This window comes from Myotis myotis, unplaced genomic scaffold (assembly GCF_014108235.1).
Source record: "Myotis myotis isolate mMyoMyo1 unplaced genomic scaffold, mMyoMyo1.p scaffold_m19_p_6, whole genome shotgun sequence".
Classification (NCBI taxonomy): Eukaryota; Metazoa; Chordata; class Mammalia; order Chiroptera; family Vespertilionidae; genus Myotis; species Myotis myotis.
The window spans coordinates 50,142,084-50,162,621 of record NW_023416368.1 but is presented as its reverse complement, the minus strand read 5'-3'; the positions used below and the strand labels follow the sequence as shown (position 1 = coordinate 50,162,621).

At 43.5% G+C, this 20,538-nt stretch overlaps 1 protein-coding gene across 2 annotated transcripts in view; it reads left to right on the top strand.

The window, feature by feature from the left end:
• The first annotated feature begins 19,897 nt into the window (after positions 1-19,897).
• Positions 19,898-20,538, top strand: part of RNF150 (ring finger protein 150) — a 160,271-nt gene continuing 159,630 nt past the window's right edge. For both annotated transcript variants that reach the window (XM_036312864.1, XM_036312863.1), the window contains exon 1: positions 19,898-20,402. In XM_036312864.1, the coding sequence (XP_036168757.1) occupies positions 19,922-20,402 (481 nt within the window). In that variant the 5' untranslated portion in view covers positions 19,898-19,921. The remainder of the gene's footprint in view (positions 20,403-20,538) is intronic.

Sequence of the window (20,538 nt, the reverse complement as noted above, 5' to 3'; positions counted from 1 at the left end):
CCATTCATATTTTGAGAAACGCCAATTCGGGCAATGTCATTCTGGAGCACAGGCCCTCAAAGTGGGGGCACAAAGGGAACAAGAAGGGATGAAGAGCTAAAGCTGAAATATCTGTGAATGAATTAGCAAGAATGGCCCAGATGAAAAGAGAATTTGAATTCTAAGTGTCTCTCAAATTATACCCACAAGATAGATGGCTCCTACTTGGGAATATAACAACCGGGATAAACAAATTTGAGGAAATAATATTTTATTAACAAATAATCCCACTATCTATGCATTGTAAAAAGAAAAAGAAAAAGAAATGACCATTCTAAATAAGGGGAAATGTCACAGAAAAAAGTGGCTGTCAGTCAGTCATTTCAGGAGAATGTTTGGTAAATGTTCATGCTAAATGCACAAAGCATGAGTTTTCTTTAGTTATAGTTCCTCAAGCACAGGAAGTCTGTAAATATTAGGCAACAACGGTTCCCATCACTTCACTTGGGATTTTATAACAGGATCAGGCTGTTCTTTCTGGAAAAAAGGAAAACAAACATATTCTCCTTTTGTGGAACAATAGCTACCTCCAGTGGCTGTCTTGTTATAATGCTTTATATTTCTTCAAACTCTCCTAAAAAATTATAGAAATGGAATTCCCCATTTTTCCAGATTTTAAATGTGAGTCCACTTATTTCACAACGATGTGTTGAGTGATTATGATGTTGTCGGCAGTGTTCTGAGAATCAGGAGGGGAGAGCAGAAGGAGCCCGGGGCGGACTCAGAGACCTGAGCCCACATCTGAGCCGAAAGGCAAATATTATAACTAAAAGCTCTGACTCTATGTCGGCCTGTGGACTGAAAAGTCCCAGGTTCGATTCTAGTCAGGGCCACATGCCCAGGTTGTGGGCACCATCCCTAGTGGTGATGCGGGGGCTGGAGTCAGCCGATAAATGATTCTCTCTCATCACTGATGTTTCTATCACCCTCTCCCGTCCTCTCTGAAATTAATAAAAATATATTTTAAAAGCTCTTTGCCTCTAGACTGACACCTTTTGACATCCCTGAGCCTTGGTCTTCTCACAGCATGGTTTTGAGTAACAGTGAAACTATAGGCAGAAGCACTCTATATTATAATGTATATTGCAAATAAGAAATGCTAATATGTTATTATCACATATGACTAGAGGCCTGGTGCACAAAATTCATGCATGGGGGTGTGTCCCTAAGCCCAGCCAATCTTGGACCCCTTAAGGGATGTCCGACTGCCCGTTTAGGCCTGATCCCAGTGTGATTAGGCCTAAATGAGCAGTGATCCAGCCTAAATGAGCAGTCGGACATCCCTCTCACAATCCAGGACTGCTGGCTCCCAACCACTTGCCTGACTGTTTGCCTGCTTTCCCCTAACCGCTTCTGCCTGCCAGCCTGACACCCTCTAACCACTCCCCTGCCAGCCTGATCGACCCCTAACTGCCCTCCCCTGCAGGCCTGGTCACCCCTAATTGTCCTCCCTTGCAGGCCTGGTTGTCCCCAACTGCCAAGAAATTTGAGATACATGGGATCAGTATAGGAATGGGCAATAGAGCAGTTGGGGCCCAAGAAGAGGAGAAAATAGATTGCTTTCTGGAAGCTAAAATGTGACGTCAACTCTAAGTGGACTGGGAAAAAGAAACGTGAAGTCTGATGAATTCACTGAGCTGGGCAGCATTGGTTGCCTCCTCCTTCCCTGCTCTCCCCTCCTGTCAGCACCTAGTTTTGTTTTGGGGCTTGCCCTCCGATGCAGTGTGGGTCACTGGTGGCTGAGTCAATCACACTCCTATTCCTCAGTGAATGGATTTGGCCATGTCTATGTGACCCCTTCCAAGTCCGTGGGGTCGGAATTCTTCTTGGGGGCAGCAGCACGCATGGCCATGCTTGGAAAGACTTTTTTTCTGGCTATTTCAAAGGGGTTTAGAAAAAGCCCCACCCCCATTTTAGAGAAGATGTTGTCATGTCTGCATGTGGCACCTGAAACTCCTGCAACTATCACTGACTGTGAGGGGAGACACGGATGACAGCCTGGAGGTGACAGAGCAGGGAGGCCGGCGACACTGACGACCTGAGCCCTTAATGACAATGTTGCATGGTGGGCTTAGCCAACCTTAGAGCTGTCTGCCTCCCCTTGTGATGCCGAGCCCATTACTTTTAAGCCATCTTCAGCTGGGGACTCTGTTACTTGCAGTGGAAGGCATTCTTACATCTTCCTCTGAGGCCTCTAGGCTTGGAAATGCCTGGGCCTTGGGTTTCTTTCTTTTAATCATCTATAGCATACGCTCAGAGTTATAATTCAATGTAATGTGTACTACAATTTTTATATTAGTGAAACAACAGGAGGTCAGACAAAAGAGGAATCTGTGTTGGTAAAATATCTGTTTGATGAAGGATGGCATCACCAGGCTTTACTTTTATGAACAGGCACACAGTTCTTATCCCCTTTCACTGTGTGCCAGGCACAGAGGTAGGATTACGGATAGGATTAGCCAGTTAACTGCCACGCATCCAAAACGGAAGCCATCCCCACACGCCACGATATTTTGAATTTAATTGCATCTATAGACGCGTATGGCGTACAAAGGGTTAAGTAAGATTCTCATTCTGAAACATAAGTTCTCATTGAATAATGGTTTTCCTCTCTTCCTAGTGTCTACCAACATATAACCTTTCATCCATCATATCTTACTGAGAGCTCACCTTCTCACATAAGCTTTCCCCAAATTAAATGCACCTGTTAATTTATGTACCCTTTGCACTCAAGACTGGCTGCATTAGGTACAACTGCTTAAGTTTTCAGCTGCATACCAGCATATTCTGTCTCTCTAGATACACACCTGCTTGAGCAAGGAGCTCAAGCAAGGAGAGATTTTGGCCTCCACTTGTTTGCAAGTACGTATGTTCTCTAACTCTTCTCAATTCTTCCCTAATCCTCCAATATTCAGCCTTGGATCTAAACATAGACATTACCAGGAAGTGGTGAGAACTGCCCGCCTTAGCAGCCCTACTATCATAATGGTGTGGAGCTGTACAGATGGGCTAGTGAAGGTCAGAATGACCTTGCTCTTTATTATGCAGCCTGCAAAGTTCCTTTTTAGTTTTATAAAAACTAGTCCCTCTCTGTGAGTGGGGAGAATTTGGCTACTTATGTGGGAAGGAAATAAGTTGGAATTTGGCCAAAGAACAGATAGCACTATCACCCAGACTCAGAGTCCTGCTTTATGTCAGCTATTAAGGCAGAATTTCCTTTCAACTCTGGACATTCTTGAAATAACTAATGGCAGAGACTTAATGAGTGCCTTTTATGTGCCTGGGATCATTCTAAGAGCTTTTCCATATGTGTACTCATTTAATACTCACAGCAAACTGATGAGGAAGGCATAATGATGATCTCTGTTTTACTCATAAGGAAACAGAGGCAGAGAGGGATGAAGAAACTTGCCCAAGTGGCAGATCTGGGATTCAACCTAATCTCACTGCATAGCCTGCTTTCTTAAGCATACATTACATCGTAGTGTGTGTTCCTTGCTGCACCCCTCTCCTAATTAACTATTGATCTATTCATGAGACATATAAGCACCTACTGTGTGCCAAGACTAGAAAGTTAGACAAGTTAGACATCATCTCTGCTCGAAGCAGCACCACAATCCAGTTGGGAAACAAATAGAAAAATAGGAATCGGATTGAGGACCCAAAATCCCTCTGGACGTTCTCTTCATATTATGTCATCATCCATTCAGTGCTTTCTTTCTACTTTAATAGATTAATGCTCAACTGATGTGTGCTTTTTAGCCATGACTACTTTACTGTGTATATTAATTTACTAGGGCTGCCATAACAGAGACTCTCTGGCTTGAAACAAAGTTTATTTTCTCACATTTCTGGGGGCTAGAAGTCCCAGATCAAGGTATCAGCAAGATTGGTTCCATCTGAGGCCTCTTTCCTTGGCTTGTAGATGTCCATCTTCTCCTTGGGTCTTTACAAGGTCTTCCCTGTACACCTGTCTGTTCCGAAATTTCCTCTTCTAATAAAGGCAACAGTCAGATTGGGCTAGGTTCCAAACTAAGGACTTCATTTTAACTTAATTACTTCTTCAAAAGCCCCTCTCTCCAAATACAGTCATATTCTTAGTTACTGGGGGTTAGGACTCTAATATATGAATTTTTTTGGGGGGGAGCACAACTCAGCCCATTATATTGCATTAACTCCTCCTCCTCACCAACTTCTCCAAAAAGTGCTTTCACAACTTTAATGATTTTAAACCCCCAGCACTTGGAAGAATTAAAAACCTTTCTCAGCTCAAGGCAGGGAAAGAACATAATTATGCATATAGCAAACTATGTGTATAATTAAGATGTTGTGAATGAGTCCTAGGGACATGCTTTCATTTATTCAAAAAACACTGCCTGAATTGTTTTCATAGGCTGATTTAATATTCTTCTCATTGCAAGATATTACATATATTACATATGTGTATTACATATGAAGTGAAGTTTATCCTAAAGATAAAAGATAAGTTGAAGTCCCCTTTCCTGTCCCCTTAAGGGGTTAGCATATCTCAAACACCTTCTGGGGCAGAATAAAATGAAGAGTTGCCCCTAAGAATGAGGATGAAGGAAATAGAAGGGTGGGGAAGACCTTAATACATAAGTTATAGTGAGGCCCATTACTCACTTCAGTGAAACTGAAGGCAGTGCTTCCTGGGAATAAATTTTACCTTTTTAAATAGTCACGGGATGTAAATTACAACATAAGGAATAAAGTCAATAATACTGTAATAACTATATATGGTGTCAGGTGGGTATTAGGTTTATTGAGGGATTGCTTCATAAATTATATGTGTCTAACCACCATGCTGTATACCTGAAACTAATATAAAATAATATTGGATATCAACTGTAACTGACAAATAAAAAATTCAAAAAAATACCTTTCTATACAAATAAGTAATAAAAAAACAAATTAAGAAGTGGATGGTACTTTGTGATTTGGAATGTGCTGTATCAAAGTAACACAGTCATGTCACAGGCTGAAGCAATATTCAGATATTCCACATTCATTTCTTCAAGATGGTAGTCTATCCCCTCCCAGCACTCATTATTCAGCTATGATCATCTCAAAACCAAGTAACTTTGAAAAGGAATTTCTTTTTTATGTAACTGGACAGAATTCCGTAGTGTAGGGGTTTAATCCACCCTCCAGGGACATAGGCAATATAACTGAATTCCTACCTGAATTTCATCCTGGTGTTGTCTTACCCACTGAAGAATCCCTGTGGCCTAATATAATCCTCTATTAAATTTCAAAGCTTCATTTATTTCTAATGATTCATAGCAACATTCCCCAAATTGCTGGAGAGGGATTAATACATTGCATAAAAGCCATTGTTAAAAATTGAGTAAATGACAATTTTATCATGTTACTAAACTGCTTTCTTTGAACATAAATGAAAGGTTTATAAAAGAACACAAGGTAGGTTTACATTATGAATTTTTCCGAGAATTAAATATTTCCCAACAATTGCCATCTGTTAAGTCCATCGGAACAGCTTTTCATTTCTGGATAAAATTTGAAGTTAGCATATTAAAAAAAATTCTTGTGAAGAATTTTATGTTATCATGGCAGCACATCGCCTTCCTCCGAGATTTTTTCATTGCTTATCAATACAAATGTTATAAAGATTTGAAACATCATTTTCTTACTCATAAAATCCAGAAAACTTTGCAAACAGAACCTTCCATAATCCTAGCACTGTTCTATTCCAAGGTAAAATGTTAGATTAGATAACTTGTAAGTTTCCTTCTGTTTCTAATATTCTTGCAATTTTCTGATTCTTCCAGATTACTATCAACCTAGCTACAATAGTGCATTCTTTCTAAAAATAAAGAGTAAAAACTTCTTTTAAAGAAAAACCTGTCTTTAGTTCCCAATGTTGACTTAAGTTACTTTTATAATAATACTAGAGGCCCGATGCATGAAATTCGTGCAAGAGTAGGTCTTCCTTCCCCCAGCTGCTGGCACTGGCTTCCCTCTGGCCTCCGGCAGGCACCTGGGACTGGGCTTTGCTCACAGCCCCAGCTTCATCTGGAAGGTCGTCTGGTCTAATTAGCATATTATGCTTTTATTATTATAAATTACTTATGTAGCTTCAAACACCAAACTAGGGACATTCTTATCATTCTTATGCAACTGTAAAGCAGGAAAACTTATTTATAATCAAACAACAAAAGTTTAATTTAATATACCCGATCCATTCTTTCCAGAATTGGTTATTGAGTATGTACTATATGCCAGGAACTAACCCAGGTGCTGGAGTCACGGCAGGAAAGACCACAGACAAAAATCTCTTCCCTCTTGGAATTTATATTCTAGTGGAAGAGAAACAGAGAAAGACAATTTTTTAAAACATCAACTACGTACAATGTTAAATGGAGATGAGGAAGTGGGTAATATAAGAGGAGTGTTCATTTTTTTAAAATAATTCTTTATTGTTTAAAGTATTACATATGTCTCCTTTTTTCCCTCATTGACCCCCTCCAGCCCATCCCCACTCCCACCCCAGGCCCTCACCGCCTCATTTTCTGTGTCCACTCATTTTTAACAGAGGGCTGCATGTGCCAGTGCCAGACATGGTGCATATAAGTTCAACTCACACTCTCTTTCCCAGAACTCATAGCTTCACCCAACTCCGAGGAAGACTGGGAAGGCGGGAAAATTGAGTCCAGCTCTATGACTAAAGGAAGAGAAAATGCATTTTGGTGAAAACACAGCAGTCATGGCATGCTAATATTCCCTTCCTGAATTAAGCAGACTTACTCCTGAGAAACAACAGAACATCCCTTGCAGGTTTGAACCCACCTCACTGAGCTTATAGCATGGCTGAGACAGAGGCTCAGAGTGCACCCTCTCTGTGGGCGAAATCCCAGAGAAAGTGGAGAAAAGGGTGATTGAATGAGCTCTACTAATGCTTTCAATCTCATCAATTAGAGGACGGGGGAAGAGAGACTCCAGGAGTGCTACTCTAGGAAAATCGTCCACTCACAAATATGATCCTTTTTCCTTCTCCAGCCTCCTCGACCCAGCTGCCTGAGTAATCCTGTCGAACACAAGTCAGATGGTATCACTTCTTTGCACAATGCCTCCATCTCACTCAGGGTAAAAGGCAAAGTTTCTTAGAATGGCCTCCAGGGCCCTTCCTGAACTAACTCGCCCACTCAACATCCTTATGTCCTTGCCCTCACTGCCTCTTTGACGTCATCTTTGCTCACTGCACTACAGCCACATGGGTCTCCTTGCTGTTCCCTGGATGCGCCACATTTGCTCTCACGTCAAGGCCTCTGCGCTGGCTGTTCCCTCCAAGGTGTCCACGGGGACCACCCCCTTATCTCCTCCTCCCAATGAGCAGTAAGATGCTAAAAATGTCTGAACCCAGGTATATACTGAGGCCTGTACGGTTGATGTTACATCCATCCTGATACAGATATACCCTGAGACACACCTTAATTCCTCAAGATCTCCACAAGATGGAAAACATGGGGACCTGAACCATGGCAGAACCCAAGCATTGTGGATCTTCCGTAAGATCCAGTCATCCAAGTAGGCCCTGCCAGTGAGAGGCTTCTATCCTGGGTGAATAAATGGGCTGTCCAGTTGATATGATTTATGTTTTTTCTTTTTTTGTCTATACACCAGAAAATGTGAATTTCATGTTCTTTTTGTAATATCTGGTTTTAAAGATTATTCAATTTAGTGTAGCCATGGCAAATATAGCAAGAGCTAAATAGGCTATCAACCATTGGCTAGCCCACAGAAGTTACACTGCGATAAATTGAAACTAGACTATTCACAAGAACACACACATGTTTGTGTGCTTGCTCTCTTTCTCCTGCTAATTGAAAATAATCCATGCATATTTTAGCCATATAGCCTTTTGAGTTGCTTTATTTTTAATTTGCCTTAATAGCTTTATATTTCCTTATGGCCTGCCTCATATTAAGCTAGGTTTTGTAATATTCTGCATTTTTTGCATATTTTTATTAGTTTCATCTTATCAATTTGTATTTATTTCTATCTCAATTTGTATTTATTTCTGCATAGGCCTGTGTTTATTTTGTTTTTGTCACCTTAATATTTCAGAAACTATTTAAATTCTATACAGGCTTCTTTGCTATTAAAAATTATATTATACACCTAATTTGGGTAAAGTTCAGAAAATTTGTTAGCTAATTATAAACACTGACTAGTGTAGGAATTGAGGAACTGAGATATAACTGTTGTTATTCATTAATTATTTTAATCCTCACTCTCCCCTCCCCCTGCCCCAGTTATCTAAATTATCTATGATTCTCAACCTGGCCACACATTACAAGTATCTGAGTTGCTTTTAAAATTGCCATTGTGAGAGCCCCACCCCTGGTCAAGTTAATTCAAATGTGTGCAGGTTTGTGCAAAAAAAAAAAATAAAATAAAAATAAAACAATAACAACAAAAAAAGACTTTCCTGGGTGATTCTAACGTATAGCCAGGGTTTTGATTTATTCCAAAGTTTGGATCTGGACTTGAAGTGAATTGACAGTTCTCTCTCCCACAGCCATCACCACAAATACATCTGAGTATGTATTATAGGAATTCCAAGTTCTACAGATCCGTTTGGAGACCCCAACAGAGTCCAGCCTCACAGCAGAAAACAGAAGAGGGATTGTATAATTGTACTCGACCTGAGTAAGAGAATCATCCAAGCCACAGCACCTTAGAGCTGGAGAGATCTGGAGAAATCATCAGTCCGACACTCATTTTACAGAAGAGAAAATGGACTAGAAGGGGCTGGCCTGGCCCCTCATATTAGTTATGTGTAGCAAAGAGGGGAGAATTCAGACCAGATAACTTATATGAAAACTGACACAGGGACTGGCTTATGAGAAAAAAAAAAACATATTTTCTCCCCCTTATTCCTTCCCAGAGATTTTACTATGTGGCAAGAGAATCTGTCAATGGAAATAGAGTAATGCCGAACTCTTGCGATGGCTCTGTGGGACTCAAGCTCAATAGATGTTTAGGAATTAGTATCCAAAGTAAAATACGCCAAAATGAGAGATTACTCATCCTGCAGTCTATACCTAAAAAGAAAATTAAGCACAAAGCTTGGATTAAAACCCTGACACCTGTGCTGTTCAAGCCTAAGGCTGTCTGGCTGGCTGTCTCCCTCAATTGTGCTGATGCCTGTTCACCAGCCCTGTGGGAATGCACTTCGACACAGGGAAAATATTTATAAAAGTGTCCTTCTAAACAGCTGGCTGGAAAGGGCCGGAGGAGGGCCTGGATTCTCTCCCCTCTGGTATTTGACAAAGTGTAGTTTAAAGCTGCTCATGTCTAACAGCTGTTATGAGTTGTCAGCATGCAATTTCCTGAGTGTCTTGGGTTGTAGATACATCCTCCCCCGTCCTGACTTTCTGGTGAAAGAGGAAAAGATTATATCAAAAAGGACCCCCCAAAAAGCCAGTTTTTAAACATAAAGTAATAAATTAGAACAAAATCTGAATATCATTAGGAAAAAAGGAGTTGTGTTGTGATAGGAAAGTTTTCTGTTGGTTTTGGCTCACATCCCAAGAGTTTGTATATGCTGACTCTCCACGTCTAGTCTCTCAAAGAATTTCATTACACACTTGTTTGGAAGGGTTCTGGTTAGTGAGAAGGACAAAGAAGCCCAAATTAAACGTCAAAGTTGTATCAAAGACTGAACTAAGTAAAAACTCATTTCATCATTTGAAGGAGTGAAAAAAGAAGAAAGATTATTTTTAGCAATTTATTGTTCTGAAATTTGATAACTTAATCAGGGAATATAAGCAAAGAAATGAATATTATTAGTTTCATTCACACTCTCCTTCTCCCCCTGCTAACTTTCCCATAACCTTCCATTTCCATCTGCGATACTTGCAGCAGAAGCTACGGGGACGGTTGGACTCTGAAAGTTCGTGGTTTCAGAGAAGGATCCTGCTAAAATGAGGTTGAAGAAACAGCATCTGAGCTGAGGTGATCAAAGGAATTAGCTAGAGGCCAAAGAAGTGACGGTTACAAGTCAGAGTCAAGTTAATGAACAAGATGGTGAATATCCAAGACAAAGAGAACACCAGTTAAAGAATACAATCCTTAAGACCAGGGACTGGAGTCAGACTGCTGGTAAAACAAGTCCCAGCTCCTACACTTGCTACTTGCATGACCTTAGGCACTTCTTCAAATTTCTATTTCCTCATTTGTGTAATGGGACCAGTGATACCTATCTTATAAAGTCATCCTGAGAATCAAATAAGATAATCTGTTCTGTGTAAAGTGTTTAGAACAAATAGTGCCTGTTATATATTAAGTGCGCAAAAATTACAGCTCTTCATCACTTTTTATTACTCAACATGTTTATTGATGCTCACTGTGGAACAGGCATTGTAGTAGATACTTGAAATACAAGTGGGAGTAGGACATTCTACCTGGAGGAGCTCAGCAGGCCAAGTCCTTGTAGAGCAAGCATGTCAAACTCAAGGGGTCCGCAACGAATATTTTTGCAGCCCAGCCAAATGACGATAAGTAAGAAACATTTTAATAAAAATTTCGTAACTTAATTTTTACAATATCCTGTTATACATAATTATTAATAACGAACTACAATTTTTGCTAATGACTGATTACTATAGTCGTGTTGCATTCATTTCATTTCCCTTACGCGCCTTACACGCAGGCGCACAATTTCTCTCCACTAACACTAGCAGCGAATATTTTAGCAGCCGATTGCCACGTCATTAGTCTTGGGCTGACTTGTTTGGTGTGTGCAACAGGAAATATTTTGCTTTCGGAGAACAAGAAAAATAGGTTTATTTGCGTTACGCTTATTAATTTGTGCAGTTATTCAGTGTCTGGTAAGTTAATGTTCAAGAAAAAATATTAATTTTTATCAAAATGTTCTATTATTTTATGTTAATGGTTACTCATTTATTTCAGCCCTTTATCTTCCGCACGTCTCTATCAAGATAAACCTACGTTTCTACGAAAATTGAAGCTTTTGTTTTTTTGCGGCCCACATAAACTTAAACCTGGTTTATTTGGCCCGTGATAGCCTTTGAGTTTGACAAGCTTGGTGTAGAGCGAGCTGTGCTAATTGTGATGCAAAATAACCTGGTTAGGTCATCCCCTGATCGTGTTATTTCTATGTAGTATTTGCTCTCTCTGAATTCTTCTTATATGTATGTTTTAAACACGATCATACTCTAGTTTCACAATTCCTTTGTATGGTTATGTTTCTCTCTAAAACTCGATTCTAAACTCCTTGAGGGGAGAGCTCTGTGTATTCCTCAGCACCCAGCGAGAGCCTAACCCAAATCAGACAACCACATACACATAAATGGCAAAACTGACTTTCTTTAAACGCTTTAGACATGAAAATTTCTAGGCTCTGTTCCCTCCTGACCCCTTGTCCTGACCTCTCCTTGGAGTCTCTCTCACTCTTCTATGTTCCCAAGATAAGCTGCCCTTTAGACTCTCCCAGCATTCCTGGGAGGAGGTGTCACACTCAGAGAATATTGTGGCTCAGCACTATTAAACAGCCCCCGTGGCAGCGCTGAGATTCTGATCCTGATTCATCTGCGGCCAAGCCCCTCAACTCCAACCCAGCACGTTGTACATCCCCTCTGAGCACATAGGGAAGACGGGGAAGAGGAAAGTATCTGCAGGACAGGCCGTGTGCAACCACAGGCTGCTACGCCACAGGAAACTGATTTTTAAAATAGTAATGCCAGCCCTTACACCAAGGTAATGTGAACTCCTGTTATATGTGAGGATTCTTCCTCCTTCTCAGACATGTGGAATGTATTTTTGAAGAGTTCTCCCATTTTCAGTCATGGGGATAGCTATTTAGGAGCTTAGTGTGAAGAACTGAACAAGCATCAATTTTTAAACATTGCAATCAATCAATGTCAGCTTTGAAAAATACCATATGGATCAAACCTTGCATATTGAAATTTCTTCACATTAAACTTTTATTAAGCCATTAAAATATGTATATGGAAGGGGAATTATATTTCCAAGTGTTTCTATTCATTTTCTAACATTTCATTTTCTACTGTAGAATTCTGCCGGGGTTCTTGTCCCAGCATCAAGAAGGGTTCAGGAATCTGGAGAAGGCTGTGCGTAGATTTAATAGGAATCCAGAGACTAATAAAGAGTCCGGAGACGAGATATAATTTAGAAAGGCATTGAGGGTCAGAGGAACTTAGCTAAAGGAGCTAAGAGCCAAGATCTTAAGTCTAAGGTCTTAGATTCTCTCTTCGTCCCCAGGACCCCATGCTTTTTATTAACACAACTTGTCCTGAGGCGAGGCAGAGATATACACTTCAAAGGGTCAGGGTTTGGTACAGAGTCCACTGTCAGAATAGGGGAATTAGCCTACGGCTGTTCAGGTGTTTGGCCAGTAGGAGGCAATAACATGTAGATTAAGATGCCCTTTAACTGTCTGGCAGCCACAATCAATTTAATGTATCCTATTCAGGTTTGGGGAAATGCCTTCAAACCATTCCCAGATGCAGCCCTGCTGTCATGCTGGAATTGGTCTCCGGCAGAATTCCCTTTGAACATGCAATGCCCATGAATGGCAAGGTGACAAAGCAGTGCCAGAGATGCGCGTATCATGGGGAAAGTCCAGTTTGCTAACAGTCAGAGAAGTGGGACACTGCAGTTCTCTGCTGGGGCTGCTCTTCATTTCTGACTGGGAAGCTTACACATTTCAGGCATTCAAAGCAAATCTGCCTCCACTCCTTAAGAACACAAGAACACCTCCCTACACCTGTCAGCCTAAAGGTAAAAGCCAAAGTGAGGGGCAAAGCATTTAGTTGACATCCAAAAGAATGGCTCTTTAGGAAGCACTGATTCAGGCAGAAACCCAAACAGTGTGCTGATTTGGAGGCAAAGGCGATGGGTATTATTTATGAGAAAGAGAAGGGCAACAATTTACATCAATGGCAGGAATTTCTATAGATGCAGATAAGCTGACACGGGGATGTTAATTCTAAAAAGTGTCTTTAATTTTTAACCCTGCAGTCATAATGTCTGCTTCCTTGCTATGTTTCCAGTTTTGTGGGATTCAATGCTGCTTTAGGCCTAGCCCAAAGATTATTGTGCCCAGTTTTAACATTCCAAAGGCTTGAGAAGTGAGATGTACAAGGCAGTTCATCTGGGATGGCAGCTCTGACTCCATTTTAAAGTGTCTGCATTTATATTATGTTTCACGCACCAAAGAGCCCTGGGGACACCCACTAATTCGATGTGGCCGGTGCTGCTTGGCTGGGGGAGAAAGTCCCTCCTTAGGCCCAGACTCACCACGAAGTTGTCTTCTGATGATATTTCAAACATGACTTTAGGGAGCTCCCTTCACTTTGAGGCATGACAGATTAAGGGAGGCCAATCTTTGGAAAAGCAATTTGCATTCTGGGCGTGTCAAGAATTTGAAAACCATTCATGTGCTTTGATCTGGTAACCTTCCTTCCCAGACACTTCGCTGAGACGAATTACCTGATTCTTACCCTAAACAACTCCTCCCACCATTTTCCTCTTCTCAGATAATGACAACACCATCCCACCATTTGCTCAGGCTCCAAACTGTAGAGTCCTTCTGGAATCTTTTCTTTCATACCCCATTCCAGATGCCCCAGAGGATTCTGTTTGTCCCATCTTCAAAATATACTGAGGATCCAATCACTTCTCACCATGTTCATTGCCACTGTCCTGGCACAACACTATCCTCTGTTTTCCAAATTATGGTTATAGCTCCTGGTTGTTCTCCTTGCTTCCGAGCCTGCTCCAATACCATCAGAATAAACGTTTAAAACAGGTCAGACTGTGTCACTTCGCTCCTTAAGGGAAAATCCTCTCCAAAGGTTTTTCCATCCACCCCAGACTAAAAGCCAAAGTGTTCTTACCCTGGACTATAAGGCCCCATGGGCTCTCTGTCCCTGCCCCACCCCACCCCCAATCTCATCTCCTTCACTCTTTCTCTGACACCTCTGCATCCTCCATGGTTTCTTTGCTGTTCTTCAAACACATTAAGCACAAACTTACCTCAAGGCCGCCGCATTTATGGTTCCCTCTTCCTGGTACAACCAGGCCCCCAAACATACACATAGATCCCCTCCTTTTTTTCAGGATTCTGTTCTGCAGTCGCCTCATCAGAGCAGCTGATCCTGATATACAATAGCACCTTATATAACATATGTCACCCTCCCTCAGTCTGATGCCTTGGTCTTAATAGCACTTTCTGACATAATCTAAAACTTAATTTTTTTTTTTTACTTCTCCCACCTCAGAATGTAAACTCCATGAAAAGGAGAACCTTATCCATTTTATTCCCTCTGGTATACCCAGCTCGGTGGTTCCAGTGAAGCTACTGGAGCAAAGGAGCAGTTGTGCTGGAAGAGAATCGTTAGCACAAAGGTGGCAACAGATTAATATCCCCCACCTGCCCCCCCCCCCCAAATAATGGGCTTTTGACTTTCTATTTTATCATGAATTGGATTTCAGCTTCACTGAAGTAATGGGTAGTAGAAACCAAGATCTTACAGATTCTCATTATTTTTTCCTGAACCACTTGAAAACAAGGTACAGACAGAATGCCTCATCACTACTAAATACTTTAGGGCAGAAAAATGCCAAGGGCCATTTGGATATTTATAACACCATTCATGGGCCATACAAAATTATCCACTTAAAAATCAGCCTGCTATATTTGGTCAAACATTTAATTAACTCACCCCTAATGCCTTGGCAGGGCCAGACCAAATGATTTCGAGGGCCTTGTTTGGCCCTCTGGTGGATGTTCCCCATCCTTGCTTAAGGGTAATATTCCCACACAAGGACATTCTACATCAGTGAACATCCAGGTCAGGATTCAGCATTGATAAAGTGTTATCATCCAATTCACAAACTGAACTCAATTTTTGCCAACTGTTTATTTTTCCTGCCTGGTCCAGGGGCCAGTACAGCATCATTTGTTGCTTTTAGTTGTCACATCTCTTAAGTCTCTTTTAATTTGGATCGATTGGTTCTTCCATCTTTCTCTGACTCTCATAAGCTATAAGAGTTTTGAAGAATACAGACCTTTCATTTTGTGGGACGCCTTTCATCGTGGGCCCACCAAAAGGTCCAGATCCAGGCTACGCATTCTTCTCAGGAATGTGACAGAAAAGATGCTGTGCTCTTCTCTGCACATCATAACAGGAAGGACATGATGTGACCAGTTTTCCTGCTGGCGCTGCTCATCCTGATCATTTGGTCAAGTTGGTGTCTCCCAGGGTTCTCTTCGGTAAATCAACCATTTCCCATCTTGCCAATAAGTACTTTTCAGAAGCTACTTTAAGACTAGGCTACATCCTGCTTCACATCAAGCATCCACACACCTACCCGCACACCTTAGCACCCACTAAGGACTTCTGCCTGAGCCAAACAGCATTGCCAAAGGGTGACTTTCTATTTCCATCCATCTTAGTTGACATTCTTCCACAAGGAAGAGATATCCTTCCTTCCCCATTTATTTATTTACTAGAGGCCCAATGCACAAAATTCATGCAAGGGGCTCGGCCCTCACAGCCACAGTGGCTTGTCTCGGCCCTCACAGTCCCAGCTTTGTCCAGAAGGTCATCCAGAAGGACAACTGGAAGGATGTCTGGAAGGTCTTTAGGCTGTGGGGCCTAATTAGCATATTACGTTTTTATTATTATAGATTCTATCATTATTTACTTATCCCTTCATATTAGCATGGATTCATGGATTCTTGTTTTAACCTCTGGGTTCAATCAGTTAGAATCAGTTACTATCATTATTTATTTTTTTGTGTGGTTTTTTTTTTAATTAAATCTTTATTGTTCAGATTATTACATTTGTTCCTCTTTTTTCCCCCCATAACTCCCCTCCTCCCAGTTCCCACCCCACCATCCGCCCTCACTCCCCACCCACTGTCCTCATCCATAGGTGCACAATTTTTGTCCAGTCTCTTCCCGTATCTCCCACATCCCTTTCCCCCCCAAGAATAGTCAGTCCATTCCCTTTCTATGTCCCTGATTCTATTATGATCACCAGATTATTTATTCACTTGATTCTTAGATTCACTTGTTGATAGATGCATGTTTGTTGTTCATAATTTGGATCTTTACCTTTTTCTTCTTCTTCCTCTTCTTAAAGGATACCTTTCAGCATTTCATATAATCCTGGTTTGGTGGTGATGAACTCCTTTAGCTTTTCCTTATCTGTGAAGCTCTTTATCTGACCTTCAGCTCTGAATGACAGCTTTGCTGGATAAAGTAATCTTGGTTGTAGGTTCTTGGTATTCATCACTTTGAATATTTCTTGCCATTCCCTTCTGGCCTGCAAAGTTTCTGTTGAGAAATCAGCTGACAGTCGTATGGGTATTCCCTTGTAGGTAACTGAGTTTCTTTCTCTTGCTGCTTTTAGGATTTTCTCTTTGTCTTTTGCTCTTGGCATTTTAATTATGATGTGTCTTGGTGTGGTCCTCTTTGGATTCTTTTTGTTTGGGGTTCTCTGTGCTTCCTGGACCTGTAAGTCTATTTCTTTCACCAGGTGGGGGAAGTTTTCTGTCATTATTTCTTCAAATAGATTTTCAATATCTTGCTCTCTCTCATCTTCTGGCACCCCTATAATTCTGACGTTGGTACGCTTGAAGCTGTCCCAGAGGCTCCTTACACTATCTTCGTATTTTCGGATTCTTTTTTCATTTTGCTTTTCCAGTTGGGTGTTTTTCGCTTCTTCGCATTTCGAATCTTTGACTTGATTCTTGCGCTCCTCTGGTCTGCTGTTGGGTGTCTGTACAATATTCTTTATTTCAGTCAGTGTATGCTTAATTTCTAGTTGGTTCTTTATCACAATATCGAGGGTCTCATTAGATTTCTTGAGGATCTCACTACATTTATCGGCGGTCTCACCAGTCTTTTTGAGGGCCTTACTAAGTTTATCGGCAGCTTCCTGACAGTTCTTGAGAGACCTTAAAAGTGTGGTTTTGAGCTCTATATCTTCCATTTCTGACATTTGCGTCCTGTTTCTTTGTCTCCGCATTTTTTTATCTTTTCTTGGTGCACCCCCTAGTGGTCTTTGTGCGAAGTCTTGTTGTAGTTAAGCCTTGATTGTTGTCGGCAATAGTGGGGGTGATTTGACCTCCAGGCTAACTGGCTATGAGAGTCCCATTATTTATTTTGATGCTCAAATTGTCCCAGATTTGGCCAGTGGGAGCCCCATCCAGCTGGCTTATGCATCCTTTTGGCATGCTCTCGCCACGCTCTGAGCACTTCCCTCCAAGCTTACTTTGCACTTTCCCAGCCCAAGCCCTGGAATCAGCCCTGGTTCCTTTTAAAAGCATATGGCACTTAGAAGCCAAGATCCTCTGGCCACTGGATGTATCTATTACTTCTAGCCTCTGAGAGAAGATAGCTATGGTGTATATATGTATGTACTAATATAGATATGTATACGTGTGTGTGTGTGTGTACATATATATATATATCCATATAAAATGATTTTACATTAATTTTTAATCCAATCCAACACCTTGGGGTTCTTAATAGTTTTATTTCTTTCCATATTTGTAAACTCCATCTTCAACACTAAGAAACCTGGCTCCCAGTATAGTCAATATTTCACTTATCGGTCTAACATCCCTGTACTTAATCAATCTCTGAGCCAGGATGCTGTCTCCTTGATCCTGCAACCTCTCCGGCTTCCGGAAAGAAAGGGTAAAGAGTAGCTGTGCATTCTTAATGACACAGACTCCTCCAGTGTTGTCGCTGGAGAATTGTTAAGACATAGGGAGGTTTGGGGAACCGCCTTGGTTTGCTATGGTATCTGTACAGAACCTAGCTGGGCGTGGGGAGAGCAGGGGGAGCCAGTGGACCTCCCTCATCTTGGTGGCTTGGAAATCAGGGAATCAGGCAGTCTCCACGTTTGCCTGCGGCGTCAGGCACTATAAAAAGCACCATCCCAGTTGCCTAGAAGCCTATTTTCTAAAATGAAAGCACACAAATCCAGCACATCAAATGCCACAGAGACAAATTCTTCCTAGTAGTTCTTGTTGTGCCTGCTTCTAATTTGGATATAGCCACCAGCTATTTGCATGGCTGCTGGATAAAGAGAAGTTGCTGGTGAAAGGTCTTTAACAGAAACCTGTAAATGACTAAGGTCCTGGGGGAAAGGGACACTTTTGTCTGCATCGTAAATTGGGTTCTGGTTTGTCTGAAAAAGTGCCAGGTGGGAGTATCATGGGAACCATTGAGAACCCTCTTGCAAATTGGTTTAGATACTATATACAGCACGTATCTCAAGTCAAGGAAACTGTTGGTGCGAAAGAAAAATAACCAAACATTTAATTGGGAGGGAATTGTGCTGTGTCAGTTTTAAGAACACTCCTCTAGAGGGGATGTACTCTCTGCTGACTAGTTGTGATCTCTCTTCACAACTGGAGAACACGCTATAAACAATACTAACCCAAGCAGACCTCCCTTGCCTATTGCGGCTGTGAGGCCTCTGTTACCAGTCCTGACAACCAGAATAAACACAACAAAGAAACATCTCACCCAGCTTCTCTTCTTGTAGAGTTGGGAACACTCATTCTACAGAAAACAAATGTCACACATTTGCGTCCAGAAGGGAGGAAAGAAGCCCATTCCTGTACTCACCTGAATAGAGTGGTCCCCAGACCAGCAGCACCACCTGGGAATTTGTCAGAAAGGCACACGCTGTCTGGAGCCCTGACCTAGATGTGCTGAATCAGAAAGTCTGTGGCAGGACCCATCAGTCTGAGTTGTAACAACCCCTAGGTGATGCCGATGCACACTTACATACGATCGTCCCTGCCCTAGATCTTCCAGGCCTGGCTGGGAAGAAACCCCCCGCCCCAGCTGGCCTTACCCTGTGGCCCTCGGATGGGTAACTACGGACAGTTGCTCCTGCGAATGGGAAGGCTGATTACAATAGGTACGTGTACACACACACACACACACACACACACACACACACACACTTCGCTGTATGTAAGGTGCAGAAAGTCGTTCCCTTAAGCATAGGTCAAGGAGGCGCGTCCCTTTTTGCCTCTCCCGATGCAAATCGCATATGGAGTTGAATTTGAGACCCAGCAGGGGTCGCTGCTGCCCATAAAGAGAGACCCAGGGAGCTTGGCAAGCGAAGCCCCGAATCTTTGACATCACACTAAGCTCCTCCTTGCACGCACACATTACACACACACACACACACACACACACACACACACACACCATATACAGACACACACAGAGACCGAGTACTTCTCTCTGCCCGCTCGCACCCGCTACCGGGAGCCGGCCTCTCCCTCGGCAAGTGTGTCCGGCGTGGCTGCCAGCGAAGCGAGGAGCAGGAGCGAAGCGCCCGCAGCGCGACCGAGCGGCGCGCAGAGGAGCAGCGGCCGGGACTCCCTGGGCAGCACCCCGCGCTCCCAGCGGCCGCGCCCGCCCGCGCCGGGGCTGAAGGGCGCAGAGCCGCCGCCCCGCTCGCTCTCGGCCCCCTGCCACCCCTATGAGAGGAGAAGCCCGGCGAAGGCGCAGGACGCTCGGCAGCTGGACTCCTCCGCAAGCCTCGAGCGCCCCCTCCCCCTGCTCCCCTCCGGCGCCCGGGAAGCGAAATGCTACCGCCGCGCTTGGGCTGAAAGGGGAAGGGGCCGGCGCCTCCCACCCGCTCGGAATCCGGTCCCCGCGGCGGCTGCGCGTCCCGGCCGCGGCCCCCCGGGCTTGGGAGTGAGCAGGAGCCCGAGCCGGAGGAGGAGGCAGCCGGCCCAGGGTTGGCCGGGGCGGGGGAGGAGGGACGGGGCCGGAGGAGGGCGCGGGGGGCGGGGAGGGGGCCGCGGCGGATGAAGATGGCAATGTCTCTCGTCCAAGCCTGCCGCAGTCTGGCTCTCTCAACATGGCTGCTTTCCTTTTGTTTCGTGCATCTGCTCTGCCTGGACTTCACCGTGGCCGAGAAGGAGGAATGGTACACCGCCTTCGTGAACATCACCTACGCCGAGCCCCCGCAGGAGCCCGGGGCGGCGGGCGGCGGCGCCGAGCTGCACACCGAGAAGACCGAGTGCGGGCGCTACGGGGAGCACTCGCCCAAGCAGGACGCCCGCGGGGAGGTGGTCATGGCCAGCTCGGCCCACGACCGCCTGGCCTGCGACCCCAACACCAAGTTCGCCGTCCCGGCCCACGGCAAGAACTGGATAGCCCTCATCCCCAAGGGCAATTGCACGGACAGGGATAAGATCCGGAACGCGTTCCTACAGAACGCCTCCGCCGTGGTCATCTTCAACGTGGGCTCCCACACCAACGAGACCATCACCATGTCCCACGCAGGTGAGCGTCCCGGGGGCGCGGGGGAGGGGAACCCCAGGGATGGAGGCGGTGGGCCTGCGCCTGCCTCCTGGCGCCGATCTGGGGAGTCTGCGCTTTGGCCAAGACGCGTCTCTGTTCCCTGGACCTACTAAGTTTC